This window comes from Lissotriton helveticus, chromosome 9 (assembly GCF_964261635.1).
Source record: "Lissotriton helveticus chromosome 9, aLisHel1.1, whole genome shotgun sequence".
Taxonomy (NCBI): domain Eukaryota; kingdom Metazoa; phylum Chordata; class Amphibia; order Caudata; family Salamandridae; genus Lissotriton; species Lissotriton helveticus.
Window position 1 is genome coordinate 240558027 of NC_136070.1, and position 27148 is coordinate 240585174.

A 27148-nucleotide genomic window follows, 5' to 3' on the forward strand; every position below is an offset into this window, starting at 1 on the left:
AAACCCTAAGTGAGGATAGGCGGGGTGCCAGCCTATGCCGCCAACCCCACCCCTCAGGTGGGAGAGGTGAGGTGAAGTACGACTCCAGGCTCTGGCCATCTTGGTGATGCGGAGCCCTGCCTGATCACAGCTAGGCTCCTGCCCCCCTCCCACAGGAGAGGAGCAGGCTAGAGGGTGTACCCACACCAGGACATGGACCCAATGGTCCCTGCCCTTGCCCTACCTGTAACACCCCTAAATTTAGTATTTAGGGGCACCCTGAACCTTCCTTCCTCAGATCCCGATTGAAACAAGAAGAAGAACAAGAAACAAGAAGACCTGCCGTGCAGCTGCTAACAAGAGGACAACACCAACTGACTTGTCCCCAGAACCCTACAGGTCTGTTGATCCTTGAACCTGCTCCTGCAAAACTCTGGCGTCTCCTGCGGACAGCACCCTCGAAAACCCCGGAGGACCGGCCTGCCTTGAACCTTCCAAAAGACTGGGACTCCTACGAGCAGTGGTTCTGGTCAAACAGCAATACCCCTAGTGCCAGCCAGGAACCGCAAATCCAGCCCACTCTGCAACCGCCTGAGTGACCCAAGACCACGAGGACGTCCCCCCGGCGACTGTGACCCAAAATCCAGTCCCTAAAGACCCTCCTCGACGAACCAGACGAGGCCTGCAGCCTCAGAACCAGGGACCCCTCCAACCGCGACCAGCTGAGGGCAATTGTGCCCCCACAGGATTGATTGTCACTAACATGCCGCGACTGTTTTTAGACGACAAAGAGTTTTTAAAAGATTGGTCATTGGTGGCATGGAGATGCACACGAGACTGACTTGTCTTAATTATTAAGACAGCTAAGAAAGTGGCTGACAAAATCCTAGTAGAAATCCAACTCCTAGAAGGCCAAATCAAAACAACTATCTCCGGCAAGCTGTTCACCAAAAGCCAAGATGAGAATAACAAAAGTAAGAAGGAATTTAAGGACTCAATTCTTTTTACAAAACTTGAAAATTTCAAAAAAGATCTGGCCAGATTCTCATCAGAAAGGATTTATCCCTACACAAGTGACAGCTTTGTGCCTGTAGCTTATAACAAGAACGGAAGGAGAGGAGGATCCACATATGGAACATCTAGCTCAGATGACACATCCAGTGACTCCGATACATCAAGTACCAACAATTGTATGACTAAAACCAGAGGAAGAGGCAATCAACAAGGATGGAGTGGCTATAATCACGATCAGCCACAATTTACACCCTGGTGGCCTCCGAATCCGTGGACATCAGGAGGGCCGCAATATCCACCGCCGATGGGTATGTACGGTCCACAACAATTCCAGCCTGACCCAAATATGCAGCCTTTTTTAGGGTTTGGCCGCGGCAGATCGAGAGGAAGAAGGCGGTCCCAACAAGGGCAGGTCCATTGGAATCTACCGCCTCCCTCAATGGACTTGAGGAGCGGGAAGAAAATCCCTCATGAACAAGCGGGCCGAGTGCGGGGGCAGCCTCGTAATAAATCTCAGCTCTAGAACGATTACCGAAGACGAAGAAAGAGTATTGAACAGAGGGCTAGGCTTTGTAGCAACATACACAGGCGATGCCTTTATAACCCAAATGGAAATGGCTAAATTCTTTAGAAAAATTCGCCTACATTTCTTCTTCGAGAAGAACACCAGAGATACGGAAGAGACTATAGTAAACAACACAGGCCTAAAAAAAACCTCTACATTTAATCCTCCAACAAGCGTTCCAGCAAAGGTGTTGACTTTTGAACAAGCTGTGGAAAGTGACATCAAGAGACTGTATCAACAGGAACACCGACCTTTCATAAACTTTCCCAGAAAAGAACAGGAGGCTCTAAGGAGTCTTACGAGTGATGACTCCCTCACAATAAAACCAGCCGATAAGGGCGGGACAATTGTCCTGCTCGATCCTACCATCTATCGAGAGGAATGCCTGAGACAGCTACAGAATACCAGTGCGTATCGGGCTTGTTAGAGGACCCAACTGAGAGACTTACAAACACCATTGGACATATCATCAAAGAGGCACTTTCGGAGGGGTGGGTCACCCAGAAGGAAGCACAATACTTGCGTACCACGAACCCAACAATGCCCTACTTTTATGTCCTTCCGAAAGTACATAAGAGCCAAAGACCTCCTCCAGGCCGTCCCATTATCTCTAGGATTGACTCACTGCTTGAACCGCTCTCTACTTTTGTAGACCTCTTTTTAAGACCAATGGTAAAAGAAATACCAACATATCTACAAGATACGAAAGATGTCCTTCGTATAGTACCGGAAATAGAGTTTGACATCAACAATGACCTACTTGTGTCATTTGACGTCGAATCTCTGTACACGTCGATACATCAGGATGACACTCTGGCAGTGATAGAACATCTACTGACGAACAGAGATCTTGACACGATCACGCCTGTGCACCTGATAATGGACCTAGCTAGCCTGGCTATGAAGGAAAATTTCTTCCGCTATGAAGAAACCATTTTTCTTCAAACTTCCGGGACTAGCATGGGAAGTGTCTTTGCTCCCAGCTTAGCAAACTTGTACGTACACAAGTTCGAGCAAGACCATTTCTTGACACCGACTAATCCCTTTTTTGCGTCCTAACGCACATGGAAAAGATATATTGATGATATCTTGGTGATATGGCGAGGTACAACTGAGGAATTGCTTCAGTTCCACCAGTGGTTAAACACCAGGAACAACTGTCTACGATTTACAGTGGAACATCATCAGCATCAATTGGCTTTTCTCGACCTCCTGATTACGGCTACCCCTACAGGCCTGAGGTCTGAACTATATAAAAAGTCAATGGCGCGCAACTCCCTCTTAAGGTACGATAGGTGCCATTCTAAGGCTCTCAAAGAAAATGTACCGTATGGACAGTTCCTCAGGATTCAACGCAACTGCTCCACACGAGAGTCCTTCCAAGAACACTCAGGCGCATTAGCTAAAAAACTGCGATCTAGGAGTTACCCTAAACAGCTGATACGTCATTACTTGAAAAGAGCGGCAAACAATAACCACGAGTCCCTCCTGGAACCATCGATTCCTAAAGAAAAGAATGATAGAATTACGTGCGTGAACACCTTTAGCACTAAATCCAATGGGATACAGAAGATCATCAAAAAGCACTGGTCAATCTTGAATACAGGCTCTGATCAACTTCCACCACCACTCTTCGCCTTCAAAAGGGGACCTAACCTCAGAGATAAGCTCGTGCATACGAGACCCAAGACTAAAATTCCGAGAGCAGTAGGGACCCTGTGGGGCTTGCCAGCTGTGGAAGGGCACCACCCTTGTCTGGAGATTGGAAGTAATCGCCCTTGGGAACAAAGGTATTTTACAAACTGTAACAGTCAAAATGTAATTTACCTCATCACTTGTCCCTGCCAACTAAAATATGTAGGCATGACTACCAGGAAAGTCAAGATTCGTATCTCCGAACATAAGAGCACCATCCGGTGCAAAAAACAAGCCACACGGCTCACGAATCATTTTCTTGAGCTCGGACACACGCACACTGACTTTACCTGGACAGTTATTGAACAGCCCCTGATTCCAGAACATACAACAGACATCAGTAAATTCCTTTTCAGAAAAGAACAGTGATGGGTGTTCAAATTGAATACAGAAAAAGAAGGTCTGAACGAAGAGATACCGTAGATGTCCCTCTAACCATACCATACTCTAATTCCCACTAGTTGAACTATCTGAGTGGGTTCTTCCATGGCACCAATGACTAATTGTGACTATAACTGGTTCCCTATACATTATAGGTGATCTGATGGCTTACCGACACCAGCCATCGCTCTCTAGGGCGCCAGGAATCTGACTCGCAATCTAGATACTAGCAGATTTGGATCTTGGTTTACAACCTTTTTCCTTTTTTACGATTACAGTATGCCTTTGGTGACTGGTCAAGACTACCTCCGTTGACTTCTTACCAATAGGCAGAATAAAGTGAAAGGCCATTTGTTCAACATAGACCTCTCTCGCTGTCTTTGCTAATAAATTAATAAACAGACTGCAGTCCTCTGCAAGTTTACATTAATCAACATAATAAAGTATACGTTTTCTTTTTTATAAAAATAGCCACCTATTAAATAATAGAATGGTCTATTGTGTCTAAAATCATGGCCTGGATGGTTATCCATTATATATTGTCCTTCCACCACACTTATAATACTCTTCAATTACTATGTCACTATGGAAATCTGCAGTAATCAGCATAATAAAGAGTATGCCTCCGTTTGGCATAATCAGTCGCGTATTAAATAAGAGAATAACCTATCGTGAGGATAATCATGGCTTGGATGGTTATTCTCAACAAAGTGTCTATCAATTATACTTTGTATCGTTTTAGAACCACTAACTTACTTAACATAAATATATCGTTTGAATACACTGTTCAGAGACTATAGGTTATAGTGGATTACTAAGTAAGTTTGAACTGTAGGTGATCATTTGAGTACTCTTCTTATCTTGACACAATGAGAAGAAGGTACGAAGCGGGCAGTAGAGAACAACGAGCTTCCGGCCACATTTTCCGGCATGCTTATCGAGTCACGTGATAGACCCATGCTGCATTGAGGACAACAAGGAAGTAGAGAAAAACAGACGCGCCGACCCGCCCGGTACCTCCCCGAGACGGCCCAGAGTGACGCTCGGAGTACCGACGGGAAGGCAAGAGAAATTAATTCTGATTCATTTCGCCACTAGAGTCCTCACGTAGATCGGGGCATTACTAATATGATCGGTCCATTAATACGAAACTTTTAGCAACAACCGCCATGGGCACGCCAGAAGAGCTGACAAGTATGATTCGGCCATCACTGGGACAATCTTACCGATAATTTGTCCGCGTATGTTCGAGTTAAGTTGAAATACATAAACTTGTTGTTTTAAAATCGGGGCTACACGGCAGGATTATCTTAAAGATTTGCGAATTCGCACGCTTTAGCCCGAGAAATCTATAAATCACTCGATTGGGCACACCTTAGGTCAGCAGTGTGACGGGGTGGTGATACATGTCAGGTCGGTCGTGATCGCTCCTCGGGATTGGATTGATGCTGTAAGGGATCATCCCAAGTCTGGCTATCAATGTCACAGACTATTAAGGAGATCAAGCGGGGGAAAAGATAGGTCCGGAGGGGAACAGCTGGGCAACTGGAACCGAAACCTGCAGATATAGAAAGCAAGGGATGAGTGGAATGATAACCCTCAACTGTAGCTAATTTATTCAAGACGTTACTCTTTTCCTCACCTGCAATAACCTACAGGTATGCAGATACAAAGGGTGATATAAAGGGCTTCTTCTAAATCCCCTGGTTTTCCTACTTAAAGACACAACAAAAGAAATCATAAGTATACCACTGTTTTTCCCCTTTCGGTAACATTAGCCAGATGAACAGAGGAAATGTAAGTACACCTACCCAGATTGGGGATGAAGTACGCCAGAATGCCCCAGGATACAAAACAGGTAATTATCCCACCTTTCCGGTAATTTCTTACTGATCGTAAGGTTTCCCCCTCCGAGGATATGTATGATCCACAAGTTCAAGGGTCAATGCAGTAAGCAAAAAAGGTCAGCCCCTAAATGATTCATACAACCCCTAATAGAGTTCACCAAGTAAGTTCCTGGTACCAACTCAGCAACAGAACATATGCCCAGCGCAAAGCAACAACTCAGCGTTTATACAGATACTTCTCTGCAGGCGCCAACAGTAACGACTAAGGCTCCTAGATGAACATGCGGCACCTAAACCTAGGTGTCCGGCAGGTGTAGGAGCAGCACACTCCCCTTAGTTTGTTTTGTAGTGGATAAACGAACACAGTGCTCCCAGGAATGCACGCAACCACAAGCACCCCCCCAATCAGTGGAAAACCTGCAACAGCGTTCTCCGCTCTGAACACGGGCGCTTCCTAAGCCCCTCCACAGTAATCCACTAGACCGGTGCCGAGAACACCGGAACACTGCTCTCGTTGCGGGCGCTTCCTAAGCCCCTCCTAAGGAAACCACGGATCCAGAGCCACGATACCGTGAGCTTACCTCAGCTCACCACGAACACGCCAACTAGAAACAGGAAATACAAGCAAACAACTTGCTCGCCAGGAGGAATAATCGGCAGCGTCTCTCTCTGCAAACGCCCTGATATTCCTTCCGGTCGCACAACGTCATTCCAGCGCGCCGCGCTAAGGATCATGGGGGTTGTAGTTTTTTGAGCCCCTTACCGACTAGCATTGCAGGCAGTGATTTACCAGCGGCCGGGGAATCCTGACAATACAATTGCCCATGAGTGATCGGGCCTGAGCGCTTCTCTACCTTAGACACAGAATAGTTAAAAGGCACGGGTGACCGAGTTATGTCTACCGAACATGACATCAGGAACATCCCGAGATACCACGGGGAATTTATGCTAGATATTTAACCATCTACACGAAGCTAAGGAACACAGTGGGCTTAACGTACAATAAGACAGATGAGCCCCAATTAGCTAAAGGGGCAGACCGCCTGTCTGGTGACCAGATGAGATGAAGCTGTTAGGGAGGTTGAACGACTGGTGGTTCCGGCCGGGTGATTCCTCCACATGCACTCAAGTTTTAAACAACGCCGACCAGGGGCAATAGATTAGAAACTAACTGTCCTTGATCAATGTTGCTTGTTTTCAATAGAGCGGTGCTCTTGCTACCTGAGCCGCAGCCAGGTGAGGCGCAGCTTTTACGTCCTACCAATAAGGTAAGTGGACGACGGCCTAGGAGTGAGGCTGAGTTCTCTATTGTTGGGTACTGCAGGTACTAAAGGATGAATGCATATACCTACCACTAAACGTGAAGTGATTCTACAATTACCAATGTGTCTTTGTTCTTTCTTTTTATGTGTTGTTGTGTAAGTCTGATGCACTGACCTGTTCTACACGGAAGCCATCTCCTTTAGAAGGACGATTATTCTACAAAGACGTCCAGGTGACATCTTTAAGTTTATTTAACAATTTAAACACATTCCTTTAATCAATATGCAGCAGCGAAGTTATGGTCCTGAAGAAAGAAGCGGACACCATCTGAGGTCCACCAACTGCAGAAACAAGTTGACCTTTTACATCAATATAGCAGACATTTGTTTAAAACTGCTATGATCCCGCACTGGTTTTTAGACTTGGAAATATGAGAGACACCTAATAAAGTTCCTTAGCTCTCTATTATCCAATTTTTATATTCCTTGACATATTTCACGTTTTCATTCACTTTTTCACGCACTGCTTTTCAGTCACCTCCAAAGGTTACACTACCCATTCTCTTAGTTGCATTGGGGCATCCATATATACACTGTGCAATTACAACTAATGCAAGTGCTCTCTCCTTGGTGAAAGGAGTCCCAAATGATGACATGGGCGGAACCGAGAGATGACTGATGGGTACTTTTTCACCTGAAGAAGTACCACGCATTGGAGTTATCGACTCCTTTCACTACGTTTTGACTAAAGATTAGGTCAGTGGTTAGACTCTCCTCTACACTTTACGTTCAGACCTTCAGTTACTCAGTGTTTTGTGTATAGTATTAATAGGGAATGTAACTGTTTATGGTCTTTAAAAATCTTCCCTAGGACCCTCCTCTTATCGGTTTTTTTATTAAGATTTACCGACACCAAAAGACACCTTCACCCGGCGCCCCGCGGCTCCCTGTGCCTTTCTTTGGGGTACCTGCCTCTTCTCCAAGATCCTAACTTACCTCTCGAAGTGGTGGTCGCACCTGAAGAATCTCCGTCCCCGAGCCTGCAGCCTTTGTTCACTTTTTAACTTTCCCATTGAAAAACAATGTGCGCCCGTCGGCTCAAACGCACCCTGCACCCAGCCGCCCGAGTGCCGCTGGAATTGTAACTACTACCCTACTCTACTTCCCCACTTGCCCTGAGTAAGTGACCAGGAGCTCAGCTCCCACAGCCGCGTGGCCTGCTTGCTTGCAGCCACCAACCAAAGGCCCCCTACCCTCCATTGGATTGCATTGGGCATACTCTCTCAGCACCCGGCTGCCCCTGTGCCGCTGAGGGTGTAACCACTGTACCTTTCCGACCCTGGGAGACCCCCGAGTCTATGCCCAGAACCTTAACTTCACCAGTCGAGTACTTACCTAAAAGCCGATAACTCATTTTCCTTCTATAGGTTAACATTGACTGGTTTCACTTGAAATTTCTTTTAAGTGTGGAGTTTTGAAACTTTAAAATATTCATCTAAAATCAGCTGAATAACGAATTCCGAATGACTCACCTGTGATCAGGAGAGAAGCCTGTACTGTGCCTTGTAGCCCAGTACTGAACCGAAAAATTAATCATAACTGTACTTACCAGTAACCTGAATTTTATTCTATAGGAAACCATTGACTGTTTTTCTGTGTCGATTTTTGCAAACTGCAAATATTCTTTAAAAATCATACCAACTACAAAGCGTAATTACTTACCTGTCTTAGGTAGAGGTCAGATTGCTGAACCTAGGGGTCCAGTACTGGATTACAAAAGTAACGAGAACCTACTTTACCTGTGACTTGAATTTCCTCCCATAGGATAACATTGCTTGGTTTTCACTGAAAAGTTTTTAAGTGTCAACTTTGAAAATACATTTATATTCTTTAAAAATCACAACTGTAACCAAAATGCTTTTACTTAACTGTTTATAGCTTATGTCCCGGGACTGAATCCAGGATCCAGTCCTGTGGTTAGAAAAGTAATCCATAAAGTAATCTATTGCATTTATGTAGAAAAACCCATTGAGCTCAATGTTAAATTGTGTTTGAAATTGGGTTGCCTATTGCAACCACTGTAGCTATTGTTCTTACAAAGTCTATTGCCTTTTTGCAAAGTAATTACCTAAAGTCACTCATATTGAGAAAAGTATATTTTGATACCTGTTGGTTCTAAAATAAAACAACTATATCTTTTGATATAAAACAATTGGCCTAGGGTTCAGTTTTTGAGTGTGTGAGACCATTTGCTGACTGTGTACATCAAATGCTTTACACTGTCCTCTGATAATGCCTTACTGCTCCACCAAGTTACCACTAGAGTAAGGTTATATCTAACTTTAACCTCTGCCATACCTCTGGAGACTGGGGATTCTATACACACTGTACCTTACTTTGGTCCAGTATATACAGAGCCACTTTCTTACACTGGCTAGCTGTAGAAATCCCAATGTTTAATTCAGTCAGAAGCAGCTACCTACATGAGCCTGACCTTTTGTCTTCCATCATTATCAATTCAAGTTCGGTGGTTAAACATCTTGCTCCTTCAAGTAGATGTCTGATGTTATACTCCAACAAACTTCTTGGCTGCCCAGAACAACTCCAAGTGCCTACCATGTCCGGTTTCACAAAGGATACGCATTCTAGAAGATCCACCCCAAGTAGATCAGGGAAGTCCTACATACATTTTCCATGACTTCCATATCATAGATTGGTTCAGTAGTTAATATTCTGGAGACATGTCTTTCTTTAGGGACCATTAATTTAGGCTTGGCAGATCTTGTTCTTATAGTCCTCTGTTCCCGTGATGGAGCAAGAACACATGTATCTTATAACATAATGATTTCAGGTCACAGTTAGGAGGGGTGGGTGGAATTAATACAATTACTTCACATCTATGACCTTAGCAGTTTTGTTCCAAATTACCCATCATTTCACTAGGATGACCATCTCACTCCGGGTCTTAACAAGCACTGCATCCAGTCATGAACCTTTCACTTACAAATCATTGCCTTCAGGTTTGTTAGTCTTAGTGGTTTGATGGCAGCAAAACAAGACTACAAAATCCAGAATGCATTAGGATATCACACAAGTCCAGGACTGGAAGAAGTATCCATAAATATCCAGAGGGACTCAATTCAAAGCCAAATTTATATGACCAAGCCCAAGCACTCATGTTGCCATCCAGTTTATCAGATGATTGAGGAGAAGCCCGGATCTCCCTCCTCTCCAATTGAAAGTTGTTTCTGAACCTCACCAGAACTTGCATCAATTCACCCCAGCCGTGAGGAGATTTTACTGCATTTGCTCCACTATTTAGATTTGTAGCTGTCTTTACCACTTGCATGCTCAACAGATGCGACGTGCCTTGCAGGACCACCAACAGACTAGCAATTGCGGGGCCTCAGCCGGGATTGATGGAAATATAGCAAAGAGACTCGCCCTTAACTTGTCACCGCATTCGCTGATTTTCCCCTGACCACAATAATAGCACATTTCGGGACAGAGTTCCCACTGAGGTGGGCCGATTCGACTGTGTAGTACCTAGTGATCTGGATTAGCAGTGACATCACGCAAATATGGCGGGAACACTACAGCACAATCGTCCTGTGCCCGGAGGAGCGGGGTCCTTACCTGGTCCAGACTTCCAATATCTCTTGCTGGGAGAATAGCCATCGCAAAGATGGTGGTACTGCCCAATATCCTTTACCTTTTTGTAAATATATGTATCCCACTGACGAGGGCATTCTTTGACCGCATCAGATCCCTCCTGATTAGTCTGATGTGGGCCGGCAGGCAGCTGTGGCAATCTTGGGAACCATTCACCCTGCCGTTTGAACAGTATGCATCTGCATTATAATAGCGCTTAGGCCCAGTATTTAGACTACTGAATTCATACCACAATCCGAGCAACACTTTACAGTGGGGGCAGATAATGTTGACTTTTGCCCTCTGAGCACTGTGGTCTGTGCTCCCCAGAAACCCCCAAAGGAAAGATAGACACTATTAAATGGGTGATATGGGCTTTGAACTGGCTGCATCGCGGGGCTCGCCTAGACTGTCTCTACTCTGTTGGTCTGAGCCTGGTTCAGAACCCAGCATTGCCTATCACGGCAGATGAGCGACTCAGAATATGGCTAAGGCGAATGAATCTGGAATTGACCAGGGATTTAGCAGGTAGCTTTATCACTCAGCAAGATCTCAAGACCACCACCGACTGTACACTGCTTAATGAATTCCTTTAATTTTGATTGACAGCACATGTAAAGAGATAGGCAACACTTCCACAGTAGCCCAAGAGTGGGTTATTTACTGCCCCAGATAAATAACGATACAACATGGTGCGTTATTTTTCGGGTGCAATACATAAGACCTATTACCAGTTCATGGGGAATATCATGCGGATTTTGGTGTTTAACCAACCAAAATGCACATAATCCAGTAAATACCGTACGGTTTCCCCTGATAAATTTTGGCAGGTTTGACCTGCTGAAATGTAATGAAGGTTGACTTATTTAACACATCCGATAGTAATCGGATGTGCAAAATACCTTCAAACTCGTAATTCCAACCAGGAGTTTACGCATGGGTCAGAATATTACAAGGAACTCGCACTCAGACCCTATACATTTCTACACAGACTATGTCACACAACCACTAGATTATATGAAATGGAGCTCCTGGCCGACAAACATTGCTTGCAGTTTGTCACACGTACTGCAGATTTTTTTTAATGGCATGGCAGTGTGATAGTGTGGCAAAGTTTTGGACCTCAGTTCTGATTGCATAAATAATGTGATCTGTGGTACAGTACCAAAAGCACCCCTGACAGCCCTAAGGGGCTTTGTCAAAGAAATCCGAGCTAGTACTTGCAAACTTACTGTTATAATGCTGCTTCTGGTGCACTTGGGCTTAAACTCAAAGGAAAACAGAAAACCAAATACTGTGGGGATGAACTAAAAGCTGTGGTACTTTCTTCTACAATGAAATGGTCATTTATCATTTGATACCTGAAATGATAAATGACCATTTCATTGTAGAAGAATTACCAACTGGTCAACATGATTTATGCGTGGTGCCAAACAAAAAGATTATCTAAAAAATTCCTTAATGCCACTGGACAGTATATACAAATTAATTAACATATAGCCCAGACATATGACTTAGATACATTTCGCAAATTGTTTTGTTCCTTGTCCCTCGCTGTTGATATAAAACTTGTAGGTGTTCGTCTTGTTATTTAGTTCATAATCCACCAGGAGGAAGTCAAAAAGCCCTACGCTTATTACTTGCTCCCTCAGTTCAAAATGAATGAGTCAGTTTTATAAACAAAAGCTCCTCCAATTACAATGGTCAGTACGTTTCGGCCATGGGAGTGCTAAGTGCTTGGGCAGCGACGGAATGCACTGTCGAGACCCGATTCTATAGCCTCAAGTCACGCCATATAGTAGTCCGGTGCCAGAGTCTAGCGGGATTAACACCAAGCAAGCTCTGAGACCACATATTGAATAAAACATGCTGAAGCCCTCACTTTGCAATTGTGGAGAAAATCTTGCTCCTGGGAGAATTTAAAAGGCGAAGCATCTGCAGTTAGTCCCTGTGGAAGAGCGATTCTGAGAGTAAGGAACTTGATCGTATGTAATATATTGAAATTCTTATTACTATATAAATAGTTAATTCATTTGCATAAATGATGTTTAATGAATTAAGAAGGGCTATCGCTGGAGTAGTAATGAATCTTCCAAGTGCTGGGATTGAGAAATCATTTGATTTAACTGTTAATGATAATTATCAGCACTTTATAAGCAAAATATGAGGTTGACTTAAAGCTACAATAACAACAACACATGACTGTTATTGAACTGATGATGGAAATGTTTCGGATGACCTAATTGTGTGTCTTTACATATTCCCTAGAAAACGGAATAATTACTTCTCAGCGTGTCTACGAAGTACTTTTGGCCACAGACAGAGGTCATTACATCAAAAATTTCCCATACATGGACTCCCCCCAGACCATTGGTAAGAATCTGCTGATTGTTTGAGAAGGGGGATGGACATATGTATTCTGTGCCATTTCTAAATGTATCTTTTACAGGTGAGTTGACACTGGCACCATGCGATGCTGACCCTAAAGTCTTGGGCACAACTAGGGTTACAAATCTAGTTCTAATTTGGTTTGACTTCATTGTGTTGTGCATTCATTCTGCTTTTTAAAAGAGCTCTTTACGTGCATCCAACACTGGATAATTGATGATTTACTCACAAAAATAAATTACACAGCAAAGATACAACATCGTAGCATACTCATTATCATGAAGTGGATAATCTGCTGTTACGTAGGATCCAGTGTGAGAACGCCCTAAGTGGAATGGCTGGAAAACATACTCTATAGGCGTTTATGAGGCCCTAGAAATAGCAGAGCAGCATGGAATGAAACAGAGACTTAGTTGGCCAGGAGATGGTTAAAATGAACTGAGTGATTTCCGGAAGCATGTCCCACTATACAAAATATTTATAAACTCATGCTTTTTCTATCCTATCCCGTAGACCACTTGTTAGTATCAATTGTTTATATACGTCATTGAGTTCAAGTAGGAGAAAGATAAGCAATAATCTAGCCCTGTGGTTCAGGTTGTACTTAAGATGGCCAGACATCAGAACTATATTTGAAAAAAATGGATATCTCCACATACATGTTCCTGGTATGTTATTGACATTGGAATAATAACTCAGGAAGTCAAACGTCTTGTATATTGTGGCTTTTTGTTGATTAATTGTGTGTTATCTCCTGTTCGTATGACTTGTACATTTTGTCCACTCACAGCTATCACCTGAGGTTGATGGCTCATTTAGGAAGTGACAGATCATATGCACATTTTGCAAATAATGGATGTGGTAAGAATGGAGTGTTGTTGACTGGTTAAATTGCTCTTAAATGTTGAAAAAGCACTTCAGGTGACTGCATTGATTGAAAGTATTGGGACAATAGATGGCTAAAAGGGCATGTTAAATTCCAGCCCATGAACACAAACTGGCTCAAATTGCGGTGATGAGGCGACTTATATAGGAATATCTAAAGAGCAAGAAGATTAACTAAACTGTGGTAGAATATATAGCTCTACAGAAACCTTCCACCAAGCCCTTAATAACCTTAGATCACCGACTTGATGCTCAAATCACTGTGGTTTAACAAGAGTGTTGTAAATCTCAAACACAGGAGTTTACCAAGTGGTATTAGCAATGAGTTCTATGTGATTACATGACATAAAATTGCAGTAATGCAAATTGCTATTGAGTTTCATGATAAAGTGATATGGCCACTGACCATTTTTGAATTTTATAATTTTCAAATGTCTTGGTTTTTTTAAACAACTTTTAATGGGTTTTATGCTGCAAGTAGTATATTGTTACATAACGATTACATAGGCATTAGGTATATTCCTCCATAGACCATATGTTCTAGTGGGGAGGAAGTCATTAAGAGGATGAATAAAAAAAACACGTGGTACTCACTCCCCTGTTTTTCTCCCATACATAGCTCTTGGGCACTGCCAAATCTTTGTGTTAATACTGAATACCGATTTTTAGAGATGATTTGGAGAACACAATTATGCAATAAATGTGCATATTCTGCATGCTGCACTTTCAATTCTGGATAAAAGATGCATTGTAATGGGCTTCTCATATCAGTTAGGCTAGGAACATGTTGGGTAGAGTTCTATATTGAATTCCAGGCATACTCAGTAATCTTACATCTGTTACTATTTAAACGTATTTGTATAAGTATACATACTGTGCATATACATAGCAATACTGCAACTATAGCTTCAATTAGTCCATGAGCAGGACCCCAAATGTATGCCTTTGGTACCACTCGGGGAGATGGGTTCTAACTAGGGGTGGGCGGAATTTGCGTAGTCGTGATACGCAAAGCTCCGCGACATGGTATAAAATCTCCGTGAGCACTCAAAAGTTCCACGAACACGCGGAATTGCTTGTTCCTCCCATTCACGATGCTTTTTTCCTGTTCGCGAACGCTGTTTGCCTGCTCGGGGGGAAATATCTCGCGAACACGCAACACTCATTTTGAAAGCGCAAACAAGCAAAAAATTCTGCACAGCCGCGGATAGCTAAATTTTTGACAATTCAGCATTTTCCGCGGAACGCAAAATTACCCAAATTCTGCAAGCAGAACGGAATTTACCTCTCAGTCCTAGTTCTAACGTGATTTTTTTGCAAGGTATGGATGCCTAGAGTTGGAAAAATATATGATAGCAAGTCATCACTCTTGCCTTTTTGTCTGATATTATTGAATTAGCAATCATAGCCGATTTTTTTTTTCTTCATATTTTTGATAAATAGCATACAAATTCATCATAATATGTGGAAAAATAAACTCATTCCATCAGATTGGTCAAATTCAATATGATTTAAAAATAATTATGATTATTAAATGTAATAATAACAATATAGTCCTTGAAATATTAACAACAAAACCTCATTGTATTCCTCATATATTGATTATATGCATAATTTTCACTTACAATTTCAAATAATAGTTGTTACATCTTATATAGGAAATGTATGTCCTGAATGAACATAAACACAATTTTATCATTCACATTCATCGTCATCTCCTTCCGAATAGGTGTCATCATTCTCTGCGTCAATTTGATTTTCATAGGTGGTAAGTCTGCACATGTCAGTGCACTTGAGGTCATTTAGACACCAGACACATGTTGGCAGTTCCTAATAGAGTTGCAAGCTAGTAGATGTAACTCTGCTCCCTCGTGGTTTTCCAACTTCCACCCACTCCCAATTGCACTCTGTGTCTGTGGATCCTTCAGAAGACATCGCTTGCTTATAACAGCTTGATGATTCACACGTTCGCGTTGTTTTTTTCAGACAGTCCCTGCTAGGCGGATGTTGATGACTGTCTATCTCACCCTTCTTCGAGCAAAATAGGTGATATCTCAAGTAATTCACCTGATGAACCGAAGATTTTGTTGCATAGATCAAGAATGAGCATGCTACAATTCGTCCATTAGTTCTTCAGAGAGATCCCATTCGTCTCCGTGCTGTGAAAATGTTTCCTGTGTATGTCTATTGGCAGATAGGATTTTTAATGCACTCACTTTTCCTTTTCCCACAAATTTCGCTTACTGTGTCACATCTGTTAAACTTACGGAGACCCATCCTAGCTGGACAAACATTTTGGCCAAGAGTTGAAGCTATTTTCCCAATGTCAAGGACTCACATGCATATTTTAATACGACATTTCAGAAACAATTTAGCCATGATTCAGTCATGGAATGCCAAACACAACATAAACACATTGGTGTCATCTGAGCTGGTCATTACTGCATCATAACCCTCATTAGCAGCATGCAGCATCAAACAACCATCTGCTTCTTTTGTGTACTATTGAGATCGGGCACTTCGTGTCTCCCTTCAGATGTGATTTTGTTGAATTTATCTTCACAGTTCGTGAACAGTGTGTTATTCTCAAATTTTACAAACAACTCTGGTTAGCTCTATTTGTTAACAAGAAAGGCGATGAAAGTTATTTTATTCCTTACGTGGCTTAGGAATTTCCTCCACTGTCTGACAATCTGAGAAGATAAGATGCTCTGTAACTGGTGCCCAAGTTCTTCCCCTTTGATTGCCCTTTCGCTGTTCATAATAGACGTCACAACATTGATTCTTTGACTCCGATTCCCTTCCTGCAAAGCCATGGACAAGACAGGCATATCCACTTCACACAAGTTTGATCCCTCTCCTTTTACTCTCTGAAAAAGAACCATACCATCAATCAGCGTGGCTGAATTTCCAGATATAATCAGCCGGGGTAACTTTGCTGCAAGTATGTTGCTAAAACAACTTTGTTTGTCTTTCGCAACCTACCTTCTGGAGTTGCTAAAGCCTATGGTAAAGGTCATAAGGCATGAGAGGGTGCATCCGCCATTTGAAGGTTCTGATTCTGTGCTGTCACAGTGATTGGACTAGATAGTTCTTTGCCTTCTTTCATGATGATTGTTCTGCCATTGCTGTGCACTGCCTTCTTCTTGGACGTGTTAGTGAATGTTTTTAGTTTGTTCATTTTCATTGGATCATGAAACTTCTTAATAGGTGGATTATTCTCAAGTCACTCAAAAAGTTAGTATAGCACTGTTCACCTATTTCATGCGCCTGCATTATATCTAATAGTATGTCTTGCAATGCCTTTTTTTGCTGTGGCAAAACTAATGAGCAGTAGCAGCCTGCATTGCTTGTGGGTGGGGGCGGGCACGAGGGGTCGTTTGGAGGTGGGATTTGCGGGGGTGATCGCGGGGATGTTCCGGGGAAATAAAAAAATCAAAGAAATAAAATTACATTTACCTTTCCACTGGTTCCCGCATCTTCTCTGCTCCTGCGCCTCCGACAGGTGCAGGAAGCAGGAAGCCAGACTCCCTCCCCTTAACCCCTTGCATGCTTCGGTCGGCCAACAGCCGTCGCGCGCACTACCTTCGTAGTGCTGCGCACGTCCGTTGGCCGACGTGGCCCTGCCCACTCCGCTAAACCGCGGCGGAATTACCCCCACGGTTAACCTATTACAATGATGCAAGCAGTATTGTGATTGGTCGGGAAGGCACCCAGCCAGGTGCTTGATCTCCATGCAGGCTGCAATGCTGCCTGCATGGAGAAGGGCAGACTGCGCATGACTGGTTTGGGTGGCCCGAGAGGGTCGACCAAACAGTCTTTGCACACTCAGGAGTGGTCAAACCACTCCCCCCCCCCCGCCCTGCTCAAAGAGCAGAGCAGCCACGCCCACCCGCCTGACTGCTGCGCAAATCAAACATTAAATGGTAATAACTCAAAGTTACCATTTTATGTTTTGGCTTTCTCACTCTGCTAGAAAGCAGTGGGGCAATGCTCCTCCGCCCTTGTGGAGGAGCCGCCCCTGCTAATGAGAGCATGTGGGCCAACAAATGGGTTTATCCAGCTTTGAACCAGACTAACAGCTCTTTTAACAATATCTTTGTCTTTTTTCAATCGTGACTTATGTAGATCTGCATGCGTTAGATCTGATCTGTTGTTACGAACCATTTCCCTTATCTGACTCAAAAAGGCGATTCTGTGTTCAGCCGTCATATAATATCTTTTCACAGCATCCGCCTTAAAGTTGAATCTTGTCGTACCACCTTTAGTCTGTATGTCTTTGCTGGCTGTTACCTCTTTCGCTTCATCGACCTTAATCCGTCCGATCGAAATAACACCTGACAGTTGAACTGAAAAGCATCCGTTGATGAAGTTGTGGTGTATCTCTGGATGTTTCAGTGCAAGTAATGTAAGTTCAGCATAGTATACAGAAAGGACTCCCTTAATTTGCTTGAGAATGTGGCTCTGTATGCATTAGGAATTCATGGAAATGTCAACCTTTTGGAGCTGGTCTTCAAAACTGCAACTCCATGTCTAAAATATTTGTGTTTCAACCTAAAATAGACATTTTTAAGAAGATAACATTAAAACCACATATTGATCTATTAGCATCCAAACCTCTTCATGGTTTACAAGATAGTTTAGGGAATCACTTTGCTGAAATATTAGAAGGGGTTGTCTCTTTATAAAACTGGGACATATTAATATATAATAATGAAAGATGATCTGGAGAGCAAAAAGTATTGAAAATAGACCTTTCAGTTGTTAGTTCAGAGGACATGAAGACCTCAGACGTATTAATTTGTCTAAGTAAGTTTATGCTAAATGTATCTATTTGAAACACACCTTTACAAAGTATGGTATTCAAGCAAGATTGGAAAGTTTATCTGGCAGAGGGCATTTGTTTACTGCACTCTCAAAGAGCCAACAGTCTCATGGCATTGAACACCGTGCCCAAAAAACAAAAAGTTTATTTCCTGGGGCATCTTCCTTTTGATGCACTACATCACGGGGGATCTGAACAAACAGCCTGAGATTTGAATTCCCCCAGTGAATATGAGCAGAACCAAGTGTTCTTCAATATTCTGTTTAGCCTGAGGCCACCCTAGACAGGAGAGGAAGTGCAACACCTTCCACTCTTTCAAGGGCAGATTTCTAGTATCCCCAACAGAAACAATTATGCTTGACAGGTCAAAAACGATTCTCTATGAACAAGCATAAATGTCCATTCAGAGTTACTGACCACAAAGGAAACAATTGTTCTCCAGTATTAGGGTGTCATTCATAGATTCACATGCTTGAATATCCTCCGTCGTCGAAGTGGGAGTCCCACGGTACATAACATAGCAATGTAACAATAACACAAGCATATATGCATAAGAAAAAGGAAAAACCATAGAGTTTTCCATAGATAGACAACATATCACTTCTATGATATATCATAGTCATTATGTTTTGGTCCAAATTCCAGCCAATCAGGCGTCAGCACCCTCTTAGAATGTTCTCCCCAGAGGCTCAGGCTCTCAGATTTTCTACCGCACGTCGTGTGAGTCAGAAACTCAATTTTGATGTTGTCTACCACCAAGAAGCCTCTCTTCAGACCTTGTGGAACCTGTGGGAAACAGAGACTTCATTCTGAAGACCCTCATAAAAAGTGCATATATTGCCTATATCCTGAACACCAGGTAAAGGACTGTAAAATATGTAGAACCTTCTCTCAGAAGACACTGAAGGACAGAGAAGGGCGTCTCCTTCTGTGGCTACAGAAGTTGAAGACTTCAGAGAACCCTCTCTCAGATGTGGAGAGTGTGTCATCAGTCAAGACTTCTTCTTCATTGAAGAGAACCAATGAACATCAAAAGGTTTCTCCAAAACCTAAAGTGGTGAAGAAATATCATGTGGATAAGCCCACTATCCAACCTTCAACTTCAAAAGGGGTGATTTCTCCCCCTCAGAGTCTTTCTGTACGTTCTACGTCTCCGAGATATGACTCTCAGGCGTCAAAAACTCCATCTATGATGTATTTAACTCAGAAACTGCCTATCTCGTCGACGAGCTCGTCGTCGCTTCCCCCGTCGACGAGAGCTGCCGTCGTCACATCTACGTCGACGACTTCAACATCAAGTTCTATGAAGCCGGCTATGATCCTGTCGTCGGCATCTTCACCGTCGAAGTTCGTATCCATTAAGGTGAGGCCCATTTCGTCTATGGTGCCTTTGGCCTCGTCGACGGTGTCAAGCAAGTAGAAGAAGAAGAAGATTTCATTGACGCACACTTCATCGTCGACGGTGGCACGGTGGCTTCGTTGGCGGTGGCTCCGTCGGCAGTGGCTCCATCGGCGGTGGCTCCGTCGGTGGTGGCTTCGTCGGCAGTGGCTTCGTCGGCAGTGGCTTCGTCGGCGGTGGCTTCACCGACGGAGGCTTCGTCGGCAGCAGCTTCATTGACGGCGGCCTCGTTGACTGTTACAGTAACAGCAGCTGCCAGGGATCTGGCACCATTGAAATCATCAAGCTCTTTTCTTCAACGGTGACATTCCTCTTTGGATACCCTAATGCCAATTCAAAATCCTTCTCAACCTCCAGCTGAGTTATTTTCTTCTGATGATGAAGAATCTGAGGATGATGAAAGATTCCAGGCTGCTTGAAGTCCCTCTGAACTACTTATAAAATGTCAGGACTCTGATGAGGATGAGGACCTAGAAGAAGAAGATTTTTCTACTTGTGACACGCAGCCTGAACCACAAATTCCTATGGCACAAATGCCTTTAACTCTAATTTCTAATCTCCAATTCATGCTTGATGATTACTACCACTGTTTTCCAAGTTCAAAACAGGCCTCTCCAGCACATCAAGATCCTATTCAACCTCCTTTTAATAAAGAATCAGTTACCACACCTTCTGTGTCAACGGCCAAGAATCAACATCAGGATGCTCCTCAGGTCGTAGAGGAGAACAATGACGATGATAACGATGATGATGATGACAGAGAAGAGGGTGAGCTGGATGACAGATCTCTTCTTTCTGAATGGGACAACTACCAGATTCAGACACCATCTCCTACTCCAGCTCCTCTGGATTCTCCACCAGTGGAAATGGGTGGTTTTCGTTTACTTATGGAAAGAGCGGCAAAAAGATTCCAACTTCCTATGACAACAAGAGATGAGGATTGTTTCTTATATGATTTTAAAGATCAGCCTCAGAAACAGGTTTGTTCTATTCCCATCATTGATTTTATATGGCAAGAAGGGCTCAAGATCATGCAAAACCCCAATGCAATTCCAGCTATTCTACCGAGGCTGGATAAGAAGTACAAGGCCCCTGCAACTTCACCTGCTTGTCTCATTTCTCAAACAAAGCTTGATTCTGTTGTTACGCAGGCAGCACAACGTCGGGATAGGAACCCTTCATCTACGTTATCAGCACCGCCTGACCGAGAAGGTAGACGCCCTGATGCTATCGGCAAGACATTTTCCACTATGGCTGCAACTACAGTTCGTGCTGCCAATTCTATGCTATCCTTGGTCGCTACGACCGACAAATGTGGTCGGATATATCATCACATGTAGATCTAAAACCAGAAGCTTCTAAGGCTGAAGCACTAAAAATTCTTCATGAAGGAGAGAAGATTTAGTCCGAAATTATTGATTGTGCTGTGGATGAGTCTTCCACTGGTTTCTGCCTTTTGGCTGGTGCAGCAGTCCTCAGGTGACAGGGCTGGTTGAAAGCCACGTCTTTTCGTCAAGAAGTACAAACGAAAATATTGGACATGCCTTATGATGGCGAATCTTTGTTTGGCCAACATATCGACGAGGCTCTTCAAACAATAAAGAAAGACACCGACACAGCCTGTGCTCTCGAAATTCTCCAGTTTAAAAAGCAACCTTTTCGAGGTGCAAGAGGTCGTGGCTCCACTTCTTCCTTTCGAGGAAATTCCAATCAATATAAACAAGGTCAACAACGTTACTCCTCCCAGAGTCAACATTCATACAGGCAACAACATTCTTCATCCTACAGACAATACAGAGGTAAATCCTCTTACAGACGGAAGGACTCTTCCAAAAAACAATGACTTTCACCACTCACCATTCCTGACTCCGCCCGCTTTTTCAAGGGTTGGAGGTTGAATCTCCGACTTTTACTCAAAATGGTTACTGATTACTACAGATCAATGGGTTCTGGATATTATGCGCAAGGGGCATGCATTGGAGTTTGTAAAGATTCCTCCCAATTCTCCACCAAAAGGTCAACCTCCTGCCCACTTGAAATAACTTTTAAACCAACTCGCAATTTTACTAAGAAAAGGTGCGATTGAAGTGGTACCAAAACTACAAAGAGGCAGAGGTTTTTATTCGAGGTTCTTCCTCATACAGAAAAAATCGGGAGAATGGCGCCCTATTCTGGACCTACGTGCCCTAAACAAATACATCAAAAAACAAACTTTTCGCATGTTGTCCCTTCAGGAGGTGCTTCCTTTTGTGATGTATTCCTATAGGATCTGTATCGATCCCCCTATTCCTGACCCTGTTCTGGTTAACAAGTTAACTAGCAGCCATCCCATGATGCAGAAACCGTTATCTGATTAAGCCACACCACGGCACAGGAACGTGTTATCTGATTAGGTCATAACGCTTGCCATCTAATTAGACAAGCAATATTCCTCCAGCCCCTGATAAGGCATACGGAGTTCTCAAAACAAATCAAACCTATGACAACCTGGGAAAAACCCTGCGGCCATTGTTTTGATTTCACCAAGAACTTCAGCAAAAGAATGTGCTAACGACCAGTTCGTATGACATCCTTATTGACGTATCTATGTCCATCCTTACGTCAATCTCTGCACCTTACAGGTATAAATATTACCGATATTACCTTAAGCAAACACACGCGGTGGTGACGAGATCGGAGCAGCCAGACTTGCCGAAGCCCAGAGCAGAGCAGACCCCGCTGGCGCAGCCCCGCCTTCCTGACGCGCTGAGAACGAGACGCTGCTTTCTCCTGCCGAGAAATCCAGCTCCGGCGCTTCCAAGCAGCCCTTGCAGGCAGCCTGGAATATCGAGACCAAAGACGAGAGATACCATCCCTCAACCATCCTAGATTTCAGGTACAGAACTGAATAACCCCTTGCAGAGAATTCTTGAGTCAGTCACTTGGCAAAACAAACTTAACTTAAACTGCTACTTTCTATTCCCGCCCACGTATTGGGCTTAGGTCAGGTACACTGGGGTAGGCGTAGTTAGAAACACCAGTTGAGTACGATTAGTCAAATGTATATGTGTATGTATCTATTTTATCCATTTTAAACCACCATATGGCTTAGAAACCATATAAATGTTTTTACAGTATTATTTTATACTTCTGCTTTTATTGTATGCATTTTACTTAACCATAAGTATTGCGATATCGATCCATTTCTCTTGTATGAGAAAAGAGACTGATCAATAAATACCATCTTTTATTGAACACGCCCGTCTCTTCCTTTTCTCTACAAACTGGTGAGACTAAGAATGCACGTACTGACTGAGTAAAATAAGTTGTCTTTTGTTTTCACACGACTCTAGAGATACACTCTTGATTAGGGGAGAGCAAAGTTGTCATGTTCTATGGTTGTCAGAAACTAAATCCCTTCTTGTCTATCCAGGGAGGTTCAACTCCTCCTTGCCTATTCGAGAAAGTTTCTAGTGAACTCTGAGCTAGCTGGCAAACCCAAAACTTTAAGTCTAATATCGACAATAGAAGACCTAGTTAACGTCTGGTCTAGGCCTATACTATTGAAGGTATTATTCCAATGCGCAGAGCCTATTGGGATAATAGGAACTACACTACATGGCGCCCAAACGTTTGGAAAGGCGATAAAACTAACGCAAGACATTAGAGTAACTTTTTCACTCAGACCCCTTTTTTCCCATAATACTCCAAAGACGTCTGAAGTGGGTGAAAGGTAATATCCCCCAAACCTCGCACGAGGAAACTCCTATGTATGGTTCTTGGTTTAGTCAACGTTGAAGGATACACTGTTCCAAAATATTGTGCATCTAATCTTTGTTTCCATAAGAAACCTGATCTGCAAACAAACGGAATAACCTTCTGGACAGTACAATGTCAGACAGCGAAGGAGAAAGAGAGGCAGCTAGAATAGCAGCTGAACTCGTAGCAGCTGATATTACTATGCAAGAAGCAGACCCGGATATAATACTCATCCCGGTCAACATAAGAAAATCTATAACTTTAAAACTTATAGAAAATGGACTGACACCTAGAGGTGGCACAGTCATATTCGTAATAGAGGCACACGAATATCGGCAGACAGAGGTATTCTATTCATGGATACACTTTCCAGCAGCAAACGCTGTAACAAAGCACTTCCACTATTACAAAACAGAGGAACCTCCTAATGAATACACTCCTTTCGAGGAGGTGGAAGTACCACTTAAATTTCAAGAGCACCTGCTCTTGTTTAATGGCGCCCTAAAACATAATAATCACATCACCAGGCTCGGTCCATTAGGTAGACCAGGAGCAACGTGGCCGGTCCTAGCCGGATACACACCACATCCAGACATCGAAAGAATGTCTGCAGCAGATCTTTTAGTACAACTAAAACAATTAATAAAAGTACATAGACAATTAGTCCAATATGTAATGCGGACTTCAACAATCCAACCAGCAATTAAAATTCCACAGCTGACCCCTCATCAGGGGAACACAAATAAAATTACACCACAGAACATACAGTCCTGCCTAGGCAAAGTACCAGCTAAACGGGAACAAATACCATTCTGGTTAGCACAAAAAATCACCCAAATAGAGGCGGTGTTTCCAGACACCACCCCGTTAGAAAAACACAGGATTCTGACTATCTGTCTTCCAATGGGAATCGCACCACACGTGGAGGACTGTGACACTTGGGGTACAGTCTTTGCTTCCATTTACACAAAAACGCATGGTGTTCCATCCATCTCGGTAATACCAGATGTGCTAAAACAAATTCAAGATGAATACGTTCCAGAACCCGCTTTAACTCTTGGTATGAAATTACTAAAAGACTTCAAGCAGGTCTCGGCAATACTACTAGCCAACATAAAGGGAGAAGCAGCAAACGTGGCGATCCGCCAAAGGTTAAAAGAGACAGATTTAGCAGACCAACCAGCTGAAATTGCCAGAATTATAGAAAAATCCTATGAGGAACTAGGTAGAGATAGTTTAGGTGGAATACCAGTAAAACCCCGACTGATTGAAAGTCCTGAAAAAATTTTTAATAATAATTTAACATCACAAAAAAAGAGCTGGGATGGAAACAAACAATCCAATCCTAAAGAAAAGAAATTCCAGTCCAGAGGAAGGTCTCCTCGGCGGAGAGAAAGATCTCCAAACCAAGGAAGCAGGTCTCCCCAAAGTGAGCCCTCTGGGAAAAGATAAAACCTTAGAAATAGGGATAATATAAAGAAGCCTGATAGATATCAAGAAATTGATACACACCCCTCTCAATCTTTTCAGACTTCCTCGCAGAAATCGGAAAGAAGAGGACGATCAGAACAAAGAGAAGAGCACGTCAAGTCCAAAGACAAGGAACCTGCTCATCTAAAAAAGAAATTACAATTTCCAAAAAAGAAGGTAGCCAGTATTAAAGTAATTAACAATGCCGAGAATACTGAGGACACAACTGAAAAACGGAGAATGGGCTCAGACAATGCTAGACAGCGCAGCAGAAGTGAGCATAGCTCGCAAAGTCCTTATGAATCATCTGGAGACAGTGGACACGAATGAATACCTTCAAGTGGAAACTGCAGACACCAGAGTTAGCAAACCTCACAAAATATATGAAATAACTTTACGTATAGAAGGGGATAAGACTAGAAAAATAAGGGGACTATTTTGGGATAATCTCTCCAAGGGCTATGACATCCTTCTAGCTGAAAAAGACTGGCCACCAGAGTTTGTCAGGGACTGCCCTCATGGCGAAGAAATAATTATGCCTGCCTTCTCAAATCATATCCCAATTCATAAAAAATACACACTTGCTAGAAAGTGGGCAGTAGCTCAAGCTCCTGCTTTATATAAAAATCATGTAGGATGGGATGAAGACTCTCCTCCTCACAAAATCCAGTTAAAATCACAACCTACTGCACAAAGGCAGTATCCAATCAAGCAAGAAGCTAAAAAACAGGTAAAAGAAATCCTAGACCAATTAGAATACCAGGGGGTGATTGAAACTTGCACCTCACAAATGAACAACCCTTTGTTTCCGGTCTCCAAACCAGACAATTCATATCGTCTAGTTTTGGATTACAGACACCTTAACTCATGTTGCAAAACTTTTGCAGTGCAAAACTCGCATAGTGCTGCACTAATGAATAACATAGTGCGCAAAAAATACAAAACAACATTAGACATCTCTAATGGATTCTTTTGTCAAAATATAGCACCAGAGAGCAGATACTTGTCCGCGTTCTCAATAAATGGCGCTCAAAAACAATTCTGTCGGTTACCCCAGGGGTACAAGAACAGCCCAGGATTATTCTCAGCGAGAGTAACAGAGTTACTACAAACATATGATGACGAAGCATTATCTTATGTCGACGACATATACCTGACAGATGATTTATTTATTTATTTATTTATTTTGAGAGTTTTATACAGCGCGAACAAGATCTTTGCAGATATCAGAGCGCTTTACAAGTAAAAAATACAAAGTAGAATATACAAAGTAAAAATACAATGTAAAGAAGCGAATATACAAAGTAATATATGAGGTAGTTAGGTACAAGGTGCTAGTTACATAGGTAGGTCAACGGACATGAGGTAGGTCATAGGTGTGGTAATGTAAGTACACTGAGTATAGACAAAACAGTTGTGTCAATAGCATAAAGTGCAATAGCAAGGAGCATATACTTGCTTAAGCGTCTTTAGAGTATCTAGAGTTTAAAGGTGGGCCTAGTTGAGGTGGGTGTGTGCAGGATGTAAAGACCCACAGGTGCGAGTAGAAGGGAAGTAAGGATCGTTGAGGTGGAGAGGGTAAAGTGTGCAAAGTCAGCCAGGTGCGTCAACAATATAACAATAAACATAATCAACCAGGTGCATCAAAACATTATAACAAAATACAAGGAGTGAGCGTATACAATACGTAATTCGTTAATACAGGGTACAATAGGCCATGGACGGGCAGGACTTACAGCGCAGATTCATGAGTGATACGTAGAAATAGGTCATGTGTATTTTGCCATGAGGATCGCTTTAACTTTCTTCTTAAAGATAGTGTTGGAGGTGATGAGCCTTGTTTCAGGAGGGAGTGAGTTCCAGATCCTGGGCGCCATTCCTGAAAAGGAACGTTTATACGTTTTTTCCTTCCGAAATCTTCGGGGTTTCAGCAACAGATGATGACTTGGATACTCACTTGAAGAGAGTGAACACCATAATACTTGGGTTCGCAGCAGAGGGTTACAAATTCAACTTTAAAAAATCTAGAATTGCCCATCTAACAGTCCT

The 27148-nt window shown here is 42.9% G+C and overlaps 1 protein-coding gene across 3 annotated transcripts in view; it reads left to right on the forward strand.

Moving 5' to 3' along the window:
• Positions 1-27148, forward strand: part of LOC144781146 (protein-L-isoaspartate(D-aspartate) O-methyltransferase-like) — a 274370-nt gene that overhangs the window by 105245 nt on the left and 141977 nt on the right. For all 3 annotated transcript variants that reach the window (XM_078659811.1, XM_078659813.1, XM_078659812.1), the window contains one exon: positions 12663-12767. In XM_078659811.1, coding sequence (XP_078515937.1) covers positions 12663-12767 — 105 coding nt within the window. The remainder of the gene's footprint in view (positions 1-12662; positions 12768-27148) is intronic.